The sequence below is a fragment of the Anabas testudineus genome, chromosome 18 (genome assembly GCF_900324465.2).
Source record: "Anabas testudineus chromosome 18, fAnaTes1.2, whole genome shotgun sequence".
Taxonomy (NCBI): domain Eukaryota; kingdom Metazoa; phylum Chordata; class Actinopteri; order Anabantiformes; family Anabantidae; genus Anabas; species Anabas testudineus.
This window is the reverse complement of record NC_046627.1, coordinates 12,676,909-12,690,774: the sequence shown is the minus strand read 5'-3', so window position 1 is coordinate 12,690,774 and position 13,866 is coordinate 12,676,909. Positions and strand designations below refer to the sequence as shown.

Below are 13,866 nucleotides of genomic sequence, written 5' to 3'. Positions count from 1 at the left end.
CTGATCTCTATGATGAGACATGTATACACCCATAAACTATTTACATTGGTAATAAATCTTCCTTTTATACTGTTTAATAAAACACGTCTCCAGTCCTTGTTTGTGACCTACACGTTTATCTACACGTTTCTGTTCATGTGACTGTGCGTAAAAACCAGGTTTCTGTGTCGGTATCTGCTCACAGTAGTTTCCCTGCTTTATTACAGATCTGTCTGAATTCAACCACTGAACAGCTCTACTGTCATTTATGACGACAGTAAAATGTCAGATTGCAGCTGAGAATGAATTTATTGAATATACTGTGTTTACTTCACGAACAGTGAAGTGAAATAAACTGAAAGTTAGTTACCAAAAAGGTTTTAGCAGTGGAGGAAATGACACTTTACTGATTCTTTACAGGCAATAAAACAAGCAGAAGAACTTATTTCTTTCAACTTAATAATGAAACTAATCTACATTTACATGTGATGGCGTCAGAAAAACCTAAATGGCTCAAACACTCTGCTTCCAGTAACTTTTATTCGCTATTTTTACTGGGAAAAACGCAGTGTATATTCATTTTTTACAGCTTATGACACTCGATCCCGATGTGGGCGCTTTAGACAAATTGCGTAGGGTCTTTAACAGTGTGTGCGCGCTGCCGCAGACATTCACTGGTATTTTCACGGCACCTGTCATTTCAGTCGAGGACGTTACCGGGCTGGTAGTCTGAAGTACCGGGAGAGGTGAGCTCCAAATAACTAAATAATCTCTTTTACTTATTATTATTATTATTTTTTATAGTGAACTCTCTGTTCTGTTTCTCTTCTTGTTCCAAGTGTGAACTCGCACCAGTTAATCTCAGGATCTTTGGTCTGTGTTGTTGGAACAGGACTGAGTACAGAACAGAACAGAAAGTTATAATCAGCAAAAATGTGACATGAGGAAAATGTATTGATTTTGTTAAGTCAGTTGTGATGAAATCAGTCTGTTTGTTGACTCACATGAAAAGAGAGCTGACTTAGGATAAGATTTCAGAGTTTATCTTAATGTGATTTTTACCTTGGAGAACTTGTTCTACTGCACACATATCAACACGACCTTGACAGCTGATGGACTGAGTTCAGCTACTGTACAGCTCAGTCACAACTACTGGTTTAAATGTTTAAATATTTTGAAGTGTGTGACATGTTCAGAGAGGAGTGAGACTGGATTTATCAAAACTTTTTACTTATTATTATTATTATTTTTTATAGTGAACTGTCTGTTCTGTTTCTCTTCTTGTTCCAAGTGTGAACTCGCACCAGTTAATCTCAGGATCTTTGGTCTGTGTTGTTGGAACAGGACTGAGTACAGAACAGAACAGAAAGTTATAATCAGCAAAAATGTGACATGAGAAAATTTATGGAGGATTTGTTGAGTCAGTTGTGATGAAATCAGTCTGTTTGTTGACTCGCATCAATAGAGAAAGGACTTAGGATAAGATTTCATTTTATCATATATATATATATATATATATATATATATATATATATATATGTGTGTGTTTGTGTGTGTGTGTGTGTGTGTGTGTGTTTGTGTGTGTGTGTACATTATATAATGTGATTTTTACCTTGGAGAACTTTTTCGACTACACAAATACCAACACGACCTTCACAGCTGATGGACTGAGTTCAGCTACTGTACAGCTCAGTCACATCTACTGGTTTGAATGAGTAAATATTTTGAAATGTGTGACATGTTCAGAGAGGAGTGAGACTGGATTTATCAAAACTAACTAGTATATAAGTAGGAAAGTAATCTATTACTTGTTTTTCTTGCTTTATTTTCAGACCTGCATGATGCATTATCAGAAGAACGGCCGGCTCTTTAAATGTGGAGTCACTGTCTTCAGTGCACTTCTCTTCATCTTGTGCAGAGGTAAATTCACGGAGGTACAGAAGAAGTATGTAGTGTAACAATAGTGACTCGAGAGTAGTTTTAAGGCCAATCATTACTGTACTGTGAGACAGAACAGGCTTAACTGAGTAAATTGAGTAAGAACTGAGTAGAGTGACACCATTCAAAACAGATAGGAAAAGAGAAGACGTGTATTAACCAACGCACTGATAGTAAAACTGCTCAGTGTAAACATTTAACTGCGTAGAATAGCATTGCCACTTACAGTGCCTATAAAATGTGTTCACACCTTTTGGATGTCTTATGCTTTTATTGACATTATAAATAAGTCCTGGTCAATAAAAGTCGATGATGTTGACCAAAAAATGACAGAAAGTCTCATCAGCACCAAAATGCTGCTTTTTGTTCATCAGACAAGACGCTTTGTTTGATGCACACCAATCACTGCACATCACCACAAACACACCATCCCCACTGTGAAAGACGGTGGTGGCAGCATCATGCTGTGGGGATGTTTCTTGTCAGCTGCGCCTGGGAGGCTTGTTAAAGTAGAGGGTAAGATGAATGCAAATAAACAATCCTGGAGGACAATCTCATTCAGTCGATAAGACAAATACGGCTTAGGAGAAGATTTGTTTTCCAGCAAAACAACAACCTGAAGCATAACATAACATTTATTGACCATGATTGATTTATAATGTGAATAAAAGGATGAAACATACAAGGTGGGGGAATACTTTTTATAGGTACTGCATTTTCTCAAACATGTTTTTTGTTTGGCAAACAGAGCCTTGCAAGTTATTACTGAATTAAAATACAGATGTATTACTTCACAGGTGAGACTCAGGTTGGTCCGACTCAGCAAATAGTGGCAACAGTTGGTGAATCAGCTGTTTTACCGTGTTACCTGGAAACTCCTGTGGATGCTACAGACATGATCGTGGACTGGAGAAGACCTGACCTGAGCCCAGGCTTCATCCACATGTGGAGAAACAATAAAGAGATCTTGAAGGATTTCAAACAGCCGTCGTACACGGGAAGAACATCACTGTTCATTAACAAACTGAAGCACGGAGACGTCTCACTGAAACTGTCCAGAGTGAGACTCTCTGACGAGGGAACATATCGATGTTTCATCCCTGCACTTGGTGAAGAGTCATTTGTTGAGCTGATTGTAGGTAAGTGGATAAATATGTAGTATTCTGTAACTATACAAGTCTACATGTGGTTAAGTTCATGTATTTATTACTGTGATGGATCATGAAGGGATCAAAACACAGGTGAACAGGTAGAACGACAACAACTTAACTGAACAGACGATCAAAGAAGAGGAAGAGCAGCCACAGGCAGAGGTGGAAAAAACAGCAGGAACTGATCCACAGACAGATAGTCAAACAAGTTTAATACAAATACATGAATGATTTAATGAGGTTCACATGTACAGACGCAAATCAGTCAGGTCGTTCCTGCTCGTCAGGAAAACTGTGGCCAAAAAGGGCACGATTGTATACTGTGTATATTTATGTACTGTATACATGTATTAGTACAGTATAAACATGAAGGAGTACAGGAGTTTTTAAATCGAACTCTAATTGTGGTGAAGTGTCACATTACATTGAAATGTTAGTGTTAAATAGTCCAAAATACTTTGTAAAATAAATAATTACTCTTAAATGTTACTGATAACATAAATCAGATTGTGTATAGATGAAAATGCTCCGTCCACAAGTCACTGGGATTTGTTTCCTCTCCTGCCACCAGGTTCTGTCTCTACACCGTCCATAGAGGTTATTTCAAATACTAGTGGAAGACTGGTTCTACAGTGTGAGTCTAAAGGCTGGTATCCAGAGCCTGAGCTGTTGTGGCTGGACGCTGAGGGAAAGATCCTCTCTGCTGGACCTACAGAGACAGTCAGAGGTCCTGATGACCTCTATACTGTCAGCAGCAGAGTGACTGTGGAGAAGAGACACAGCAACAACATCATCTGTAGAGTCCAACAGAGAAACATCAACCAGACCAGAGAGACACAGATAGCTGTTAAATGTAAAAATAACAAATACAAAGTGTTTTCAGTTCTACATTTCATCTATGTTTAAGTTTGAAATATAAATATCATGTTTTATCATTTCAGTTTATTTCACCTCAGATCCAGACTTTACTACTCTTCTCATCATCGCTGCTGTTTGCATTGGATGTACTTTGATTTTCATATGGTAAAACTGATACGTTAAGCATTCGAATGTGTTGCAGGTTTTCCCAAATCTGTTTTATTTAAAATTATTTATGCATATTTAAACATGCACTCATGTTCCTTCTTGCATTACTCCTGTCTGCTGAGATTCATAATGATAATGATGCTTATGCTTGAGCAGTTTTTTTAATAAGAAAGTATCAGAGCAAGTCAAGATTAAGTTAAACTAGTTCAGCTGTCACTAAGTATTTAATGCTCATTTATTTCCTTGTTCTAACATCAGCTTTAATTCTTTGTCATTTCAGTTTGTGGAAAGTCACAAGAGGATGGAGGTCTTCAACATCTTCTTCATACACAGAAAAGAAAAGAAGTAAGATGCAAAGTGAAATTCAAAAGTTGGTTTAACATCTACAGTAGAAAGACAGACTGAGAGTTGCAAGAAAACATGAGAACTGTCTTCAGTTTCCTGGTTTTCTGTAGGAATTGGTCACAGACTGTGATCTGAATTTTACTAATGTTACAAATCTGAAGATGATATTTCTAAGTTGATGAAACACAAGCAGTCACGAGTGTTCGTGTCTTAACTCAAAACACCCTTTAAACATACAGAGTGATGGAGGAGAGAGTAAATAAAACAGTGTTGTAATGAGACAGTAAACCTTTGGCTGCAATAACCTCAGTCAAGCTCTTCCTGTAGCTGTAGCTTCACATCTGGACTGGACCACTTCCAGAGGTGGAGTCATTCTAGTAGAATGACTTCTGCATCATCCAGGTTCCTCTAAGCTTCAGTTTATATACAGCCAACCTGACATCATACTGATAAACTTAGGAATTTATTTTCCACTCCACTGCCCCAGACCATCATGCTCCCTCCACCTCCCTGCTGTGTTGATGTTTTCATGTTGGTTTGCCGTTCTCTGTCCATGCTATTCTACTCACACACAAACAGAGGAGTTAGTATTGTGCGTTGATTTTGACTGGTTGCTCACTTCTATAGAGAGTGTTTGTCTTTTTATAAGTCAGGCTCTAAACCACACCTCCACCCTGATTCTCATTTCATTGATTGGACTCCAGGTTTGCTAACATCTGACTTCAGTTGAAGTTAAGTGGCATCAGAAGTGGTTCACTTACTTTTTCCACCATCCCTATGTAGGTTTAATTTTTGTGTTCAATAAAGACATGACGGATGATGATTGTTTGTGTTTTTATCTGCTGACAAACATTGTGTTGGTTGATATTCACGACATATTTATGCAGAAAATGAGGAAAATTAAAATAGTTACTATTTTTTACTATTACTATTTCTATTACTTTTTCTTGCAACTGTGCAGTGTACACAGTATGAATGTATGCAATACTGCTGTCTGATGTTAGGGTGCAATAACAAATATCAGTGGGTCATTTCCATTTTCTACTTTGTTTTGAATTTAAAATACCTAAACCAACATGTACATGACAGGAATATGAAATAAAGATATTTTCCATCATAGCATTTAACATGTTGATGAACAGAGTTGAGTTTTTTAGCAATATGTTCATTTTTTTATATCAAGAATGTGATTTCTCAGAGTTTTCACAAATTTTTGTGACTATATTAAAGATCTCAAATGCAATATTTCCTCAGTGTGGTATTTGTATGTATAGTTAAGATCTTTATACTTCCTCCACCAGTTTCTCAGAAGCAAAAAGCCAAACATAAAAAAAGCACCTCATCCATTTTTCACAACACTCTACTTAGTGTCAGCGAACACTAGAGGGAGCCACACAACAACACAACATTTGCTGAGGAAATGACATTCTGATATTTTCATTCATCAACATTTTATCTGCAGAGAAAAAAAAAATAGTACAGATTATTTTGGAGAGACAGCAGTTTAAAAACTGACTCATAGGTGTCCATCATCAAATGTTCCCAATAACAGATCAAACATGGAGCAGTGAACAGGTCTGATCAACTTCTGCAGCCCTGGCTCCAAAAGACAGGAGCTGCAGACATTGAGTAGACAGTAGGTAAAAGTCACAAATAAAAAAAAATAAAGTCCAGATACTGCAGTTATTTGCTTCGCAAAGTCTTCACAGTGGTAAAGGTTAAGGTCTGGACTCTGTGATGGCCAATCCATGTTTGACAATGATGTGTCATGCTTCATGAACCACTCCAACCAAATGAATTCTGACATTGTTAACTTGGAATATGCCTGTGACATCAGGGAATAAAACAGCCCATTGATGAAATAACCTGGTCATATAGTATATTCATGTAGTCAGCTGGCCTCATTTTTTGGACACATAACGTTGCTGAACCTAGACCTGACCAACTGCAGCAACCCCAGAGCATAAAACTGCCCACAAATACTTGTACAGTAGGTATTATAATGATAGGTGCATCACTTCACCCAACTCTCTTCTTACCCTGATGCTACTGGAAGTCATAATAAAGTGCAGTTATAATATGATATTATATATACTTATGTATATATACATAAGTATATATAATATCATATTATGTAGTCTTTTTAATTGCTTTGACCAAACCATTTATCTCAATGAGGAAACACTAAATAAGTACAAGTATAAGTTGTCAGCAGCACAAACTTCAACCTACAGATCAGTTGCACAGTTAAATCAACACCTCTAAAACCTTTTTCTGAAAGACCTGGGATTTAATGCAGAATTGTTGCATCAGCTGTGTGTATGAATTAGCTACTGAAACTCATTTACTCTATGACAAGATATGAATACATCCATACACTATGTATATTGTTAATAAATGTTCCTTATATACTATTTAATGAAACATGTCTCCAGTCCTTGTTTATTACCTACACGTTTATCTTTATCTCATATTTACATATAAAGTCATGTGAAGGGAGTCAACAAACCTCAGGGACATGTGCTCCTATGAGTCTGTTTTTGTTCATGTCAGTGAAGATTCTCAGTCGTCCAGGTGAAGTTATCTGGAAGTTGAGTCATAGCAACTGGACTTACTTTAATAAGTTGAAACGTTTCGCTACTCATCCAAGTAGCTTCTTTAGTCTGAAGATAGTTGGTTAGAGACCACAAATTTATGCTCCAGGACTGGTTTCACTCCACCCCTTGGCTGAACAGGCTCCTTAGGTGAAACAAAAGATGGGGGGGGGGTGAAGGATGTAATGGTCACACCTCTGCCCAAGCCCTTCTCCAATGTACAGTTCAGAACATTCTTCACTGCATTGGGCCGCATACACTATATTGTTCATCTTGTGTTTTGGAGTCTGTTCTGTTCTGTTTCTGTTCATGTGACTGTGCGTAAAAACCAGGTTTCTGTGTCGGTATCTGCTCACAGTAGTTTACCTGCTTTATTACAGATCTGTCTGAATTCAACCACTGAACACGGCTCTACTGTCATTTACAACGACAGTAAAATGTCAGATTGCAGCTGAGAATGAATTTATTGAATATACTGTGTTTACTTCACGAACAGTGAAGTGAAATAAACTGAAAGTGAGATAAAGGTTTACAAAAAGGTTTTAGCAGTGGAGGAAATGACACTTTACTGATTCTTTACAGGCAATAAAACAAGCAGAAGAACTTATTTCTTTCAACTTAATAATGAAACTAATCTACATTTACATGTGATGGCGTCAGAAAAACCTAAATGGCTCAAACACTCTGCTTCCATTAACTTTTCTTCGCTATTTTTACTGGGAAAAACGCAGTGTATATTCATTTTTTACAGCTTATGACACTCGATCCCGATGTGGGCGCTTTAGACAAATTGCGTAGGGTCTTTAACAGTGTGTGCGCGCTGCCGCAGACATTCACTGGTATTTTCACGGCACCTGTCATTTCAGTCGAGGACGTTACCGGGCTGGTAGTCTGAAGTACCGGGAGAGGTGAGCTCCAAATAACTAAATTATCTCTTTTACTTATTATTATTATTATTATTTATTGTATTTATTATTTTTTATAGTGAACTCTCTGTTCTGTTTCTCTTCTTGTTCCAAGTGTGAACTCGCACCAGTTAATCTCAGGATGTTTGGTCTGTGTTGTTGGAACAGGACTGAGTACAGAACAGAACAGAAAGTTATAATCAGCAAAAATGTGACATGAGAAAATTTATGGAGGATTTGTTGAGTCAGTTGTGATGAAATCAGTCTGTTTGTTGACTCGCATCAATAGAGAAAGGACTTAGGATAAGATTTCATTTTATCATATATATATATATATATATATATATATATATATATATATATATATATGTGTGTTTGTGTGTGTGTGTGTGTGTGTGTGTTTGTGTGTGTGTGTACATTATATAATGTGATTTTTACCTTGGAGAACTTTTTCGACTACACAAATACCAACACGACCTTCACAGCTGATGGACTGAGTTCAGCTACTGTACAGCTCAGTCACATCTACTGGTTTGAATGAGTAAATATTTTGAAATGTGTGACATGTTCAGAGAGGAGTGAGACTGGATTTATCAAAACTAACTAGTATATAAGTAGGAAAGTAATCTATTACTGGTTTTTCTTGCTTTATTTTCAGACCTGCATGATGCATTATCAGAAGAACGGCCGGCTCTTTAAATGTGGAGTCACTGTCTTCACTGCACTTCTCTTCATCTTGTGCAGAGGTAAATTCATGGAGGTACAGAAGAAGTATGTAGTGTAACAATAGTGACTCGAGAGTAGTTTTAAGGCCAATCATTACTGTACTGTGAGACAGAACAGGCTTAACTGAGTAAATTGAGTAAGAACTGAGTAGAGTGACACCATTCAAAACAGATAGGAAAAGAGAAGACGTGTATTAACCAACGCACTGATAGTAAAACTGCTCAGTGTAAACATTTAACTGCGTAGAATAGCATTGCCACTTACAGTGCCTATAAAATGTGTTCACACCTTTTGGATGGCTTATGCTTTTATTGACATTATTAATAAGTCCTGGTCAATAAAAGTCGATGATGTTGACCAAAAAATGACAGAAAGTCTCATCAGCACCAAAATGCTGCTTTTTGTTCATCAGACAAGACGCTTTGTTTGATGCACACCAATCACTGCACATCACCACAAACACACCATCTCCACTGTGAAAGACGGTGGTGGCAGCATCATGCTGTGGGGATGTTTCTTGTCAGCTGCGCCTGGAAGGCTTGTTAAAGTAGAGGGTAAGATGAATGCAAATAAACAATCCTGGAGGACAATCTCATTCAGTCGATAAGACAAATACGGCTTAGGGGGAGGTGATTTGTTTTCCAGCAAAACAACAACCTGAAGCATACAGCGAAAGTTACACAGAAATGGTTTACAGATTGATTTTTTTTATCAAAGTCGCTAACATTTATTGACCATGATTGATTTATAATGTGAATAAAAGGATGAAACATACAAGGTGGGGGAATACTTTTTATAGGTACTGCATTTTCTCAAACATGTTTTTTGTTTGGCAAACAGAGCCTTGCAAGTTATTACTGAATTAAAATACAGATGTATTACTTCACAGGTGAGACTCAGGTTGGTTCGACTCAGCAAATAGTGGCAACAGTTGGTGAATCAGCTGTTTTACCGTGTTACCTGGAAACTCCTGTGGATGCTACAGACATGATCGTGGACTGGAGAAGACCTGACCTGAGCCCAGGCTTCATCCACATGTGGAGAAACAATAAAGAGATCTTGAAGGATTTCAAACAGCCGTCGTACACGGGAAGAACATCACTGTTGATCAACAAACTGAAGCACGGAGACGTCTCACTGAAACTGTCCAGAGTGAGACTCTCTGACGAGGGAACATATCGATGTTTCATCCCTGCACTTGGTCAAGAGTCATTTTTTGAGCTGATTGTAGGTAAGTGGATAAATATGTAGTATTCTGTAACTATACAAGTCTACATGTGGTTAAGTTCATGTATTTATTACTGTGATGGATCATGAAGGGATCAAAACACAGGTGAACAGGTAGAACGACAACAACTTAACTGAACAGACGATCAAAGAAGACGAAGAGCAGCCACAGGCAGAGGTGGAAACAACAGCAGGAACTGATCCACAGACAGATAGTCAAACAAGTTTAATACAAATAGACAAATGATTTAATGAGGTTCACATGTACAGACGCAAATCAGTCAGGTTGTTCCTGCTCGTCAGGAAAACTGTGGCCAAAAAGGGCACGATTGTATACTGTGTATATTTATGTACTGTATAAATGTATTAGTACAGTATAAATATGAAGGAGTACAGGAGTTTTTAAATCACACTCTAGTTGTGGTGAAGTGTCACATTACATTGAAATGTTAGTGTTAAATAGTCCAAAATACTTTGTAAAATAAATAATTACTCTTAAATGTTACTGATAACATAAAAATCTAGCCATAGGGGTTGCAAGCCAGTGACTTCTGTGCCGGTCCCAAGCCCGGATAAATAGAGAGGGTTGCGTCAGGAAGGGCATCCGGCGTAAAAATTGCCAAAATAACCATGCGAATCATTCACAAGACTTCATACCGGATCGGTCGAGGCCCGGGTTAACAACGACCGCCACCGATGCTGTTAACCTACAGGGAGCCGGTGGAAATTTGACTACTGTTGGTCGAAGAAAGAGGGGAGGCAGAAGGGTTCGTGGTCAGAGAGAGAAGGGAAAAGGCAGGAACATAGATTTGAGAATAGGGACTCTTAACGTTGGTACGATGACAGGGAAAGGCAGAGAGCTGGCAGACATGATGGAGAGAAGGAAGGTAGATGTTCTCTGTGTGCAGGAGACAAGGTGGAAGGGCAGCAAGGCACGTAGTATCGGAGGAGGATACAAACTGTTCTACCATGGTGTTGATAGGAAGAGAAACGGGGTAGGAGTGATGCTGAAGGGGGAGTTTGTGAACAATGTCCTAGAGGTGAAAAGAGTCTCAGACAGGGTGATGAGCATATAGCTAGAAATTGAAGGGGTGATGATGAATGTAGTCAGTGGGTATGCTCCACAAGTTGGCTGTGAGTTAGAAGAGAAGGAGAGATTCTGGAGTGAGTTTGATGAGGTCATAGAGAGTATCCCCAGAGGAGAGAGAGTTGTTGTTGGAGCAGACCTCAATGGACATGTTGGTGAGGGCAACAGAGGTGATGAGGAGGTGATGGGCAGGTTTGGTGTGAAGGAAAGGAATCTGGAAGGACAGATGGTGGTGGACTTTGCTAAGAGGATGGAAATGGCTGTAGTAAACACTTACTTCCAGAAGCGAGAGGAACATAGAGTGACATACAGAAGTGGAGGTAGGAGTACACAGGTGGACTACATCCTATGTAGACGAGGTCATTTGAGAGAGGTTAGTGACTGCAAAGTGGTGGTAGGAGAGAGTGTAGCCAGACAGCACCGCATGGTGGTGTGTAAGATGACTCTGGAGGTCAGGAAGAAGAAGAGAGGGAAGTCAGAGAAGAAGACCAAGTGGTGGAAGCTAAAGAATGAAGAAACTTGTGAGGAATTCAGGCAGAAGTTGAGACAGGTTCTGGGTGGTCAGGATGAGCTTCCAGATGACTGGGAAACCACAGCAGAAGTTATCAGGGAAACAGGTAGGAAGGTGCTAGGTGTGTCATCTGGAAAGAGGAAAGAAGGTAAAGACACTTGGTGGTGGAATGAGGAAGTACAGGAATGCGTCCAGAGGAAGAAGTTAGCTAGAAGGAAGTGTGATGTAGAAAGGACTGAGGAAAGTAGACAGGAGTACAAGGAAGCACAGCGTAGAGTGAAGAGGGAGGTGGCAAAGGCCAAACAGAAAGCTTACGATGAGCTGTATGACAGGTTAGACACAAAGGAAGGAGAGAAGGACTTGTACAGGCTAGCCAGACAGAGAGATAGAGATGGGAAGGATGTGCAACAGGTAAGGGTGATTAAGGACAGAGATGGAAAGGTGCTAACAACCCAGGAGAGTGTGCAGAAAAGATGGAAGGAGTATTTTGAGGATCTGATGAATGAGGAAAATGATAGGGAAAGAAGAGAGGAAGATGTTGATGTTGTGGAGCAGGAAATAGAAGAGATTGGAAAGGATGAGGTTAGGAAGGCTCTGAAAAGGATGAAGAGTGGAAAGGCTGTTGGTCCTGATGACATACCTGTGGAGGTGTGGAAGTGCTTAGGAGAGACAGCAGTGGAGTTTCTAACGAGTTTGTTCAATAGGATTCTAGAGAGTGAGAAGATGCCTGAGGAATGGAGGAGAAGCGTTCTGGTTCCGATCTTTAAGAACAAGGGTGACACGCAGAACTGCAGCAACTACAGAGGAATAAAGTTGATGAGCCACACAATGAAGCTGTGGGAAAGAGTAGTGGAAGCCAGGCTTAGGAAGAAGGTGGAGATTTGTGAGCAGCAGTATGGTTTCATGCCATTTTTGCTTTGAGAATGTTGATGGAAAAGTACAGAGATGGTCAGAAGGAGCTGCATTGTGTCTTTGTAGATTTAGAGAAGGCGTATGACAGGGTGCCGAGGGAGGAGCTGTGGTACTGTATGAGGTCGTCGGGAGTGGCAGAGAAGTACGTCAGACTAGTTCAGGACATGTATGAGAGAAGTATGACGGTGGTGAGATGTGCTGTAGGTCAGACAGAGGAGTTCAAGGTGGAGGTGGGACTACACCAAGGATCAGCTTTGAGTCCCTTTTTGTTTGCTATGTTGATGGACAGGCTGACAGATGAGGTCAGACAGGAATCACCCTGGACAATGATGTTTGCGGATGACATTGTAATTTGCAGTGAGAGTAGAGAGCAGGTAGAGGAACAGCTAGAGAGGTGGAGGTTTGCTCTGGAAAGAAGAGGCATGAAGGTCAGTCGTAGTAAGACAGAATACATGTGTCTGAACGAGAGGGATCAAGGTAGAAGCGTTAGGTTACAGGGGGCTGAGGTGAAGAAGGTACAGGAGTTTAAGTACTTGGGGTCAACAGTTCAGTGTGATGGAGAGTGTGGAAAAGAGGTGAAGAGGCGAGTGCAGGCAGGTTGGAGCGGGTGGAGGAAAGTGTCAGGAGTGTTGTGTGACAGAAGAGTGTCAGCAAGATTCAAAGGAAAGGTGTACAAGACAGTGGTGAGACCAGCTCTGCTCTATGGGTTAGAGACGGTAGCAGTGAGAAAGAGACAAGAGGTTGAGATGGAGGTAGCAGAGATGAAGATGTTGAGGTTCTCCTTAGGAGTGACCAGGTTAGACAGAATAAGGAACGAGTACATCAGAGGGACGGCTCACGTTGTCTGTGTTAGCAACAAAGTCAGAGAGGCCAGACTGAGATGGTTTGGACATGTTCAGAGGAAGGATAGTGAGTATATTGGTAGAAGGATGTTGGAGATGGAGCTGCCAGGCAGGAGGACAAGAGGACGGCCAAAGAGGAGATATATGGATGTCTTAACAGAGGACATGAGGTTGGCTAATGTTAGGGTAGAAGATGCCCATGATAGAGTTAGGTGGAGAAGGATGATTCGCTGTGGCGACCCCTGATGGGAAAAGCCGAAAGAGAAGAAGAAGTTACTGATAACATAAATCAGATTGTGTATAGATGAAAATGCTCCGTCCACAAGTCACTGGGATTTGTTTCCTCTCCTGCCACCAGGTTCTGTCTCTACACCGTCCATAGAGGTTATTTCAAATACTAGTGGAAGACTGGTTCTACAGTGTGAGTCTAAAGGCTGGTATCCAGAGCCTGAGCTGTTGTGGCTGGACGCTGAGGGAAAGATCCTCTCTGCTGGACCTACAGAGACAGTCAGAGGTCCTGATGACCTCTATACTGTCAGCAGCAGAGTGACTGTGGAGAAGAGACACAGCAACAACATCATCTGTAGAGTCCAACAGAGAAACATCAACCAGACCAGAGAGAC

At 40.0% G+C, this 13,866-nt stretch overlaps 1 protein-coding gene across 1 annotated transcript; it reads left to right on the top strand.

The window, feature by feature from the left end:
* Positions 1 to 381: 381 nt before the first annotated feature.
* LOC113168736 (butyrophilin-like protein 2) lies at positions 382 to 13,861 on the top strand (the record flags this gene model as incomplete). The annotated part of the gene is made up of 6 exons (XM_026369772.1): positions 382 to 725; positions 1,812 to 1,899; positions 2,715 to 3,056; positions 3,640 to 3,921; positions 9,554 to 9,895; positions 13,602 to 13,861. Coding segments are annotated over exons 2-6 (1,308 nt in total), but the record flags the coding sequence as incomplete, so codon positions are not given.
* Between the last annotated feature and the right edge of the window lie 5 nt (positions 13,862 to 13,866).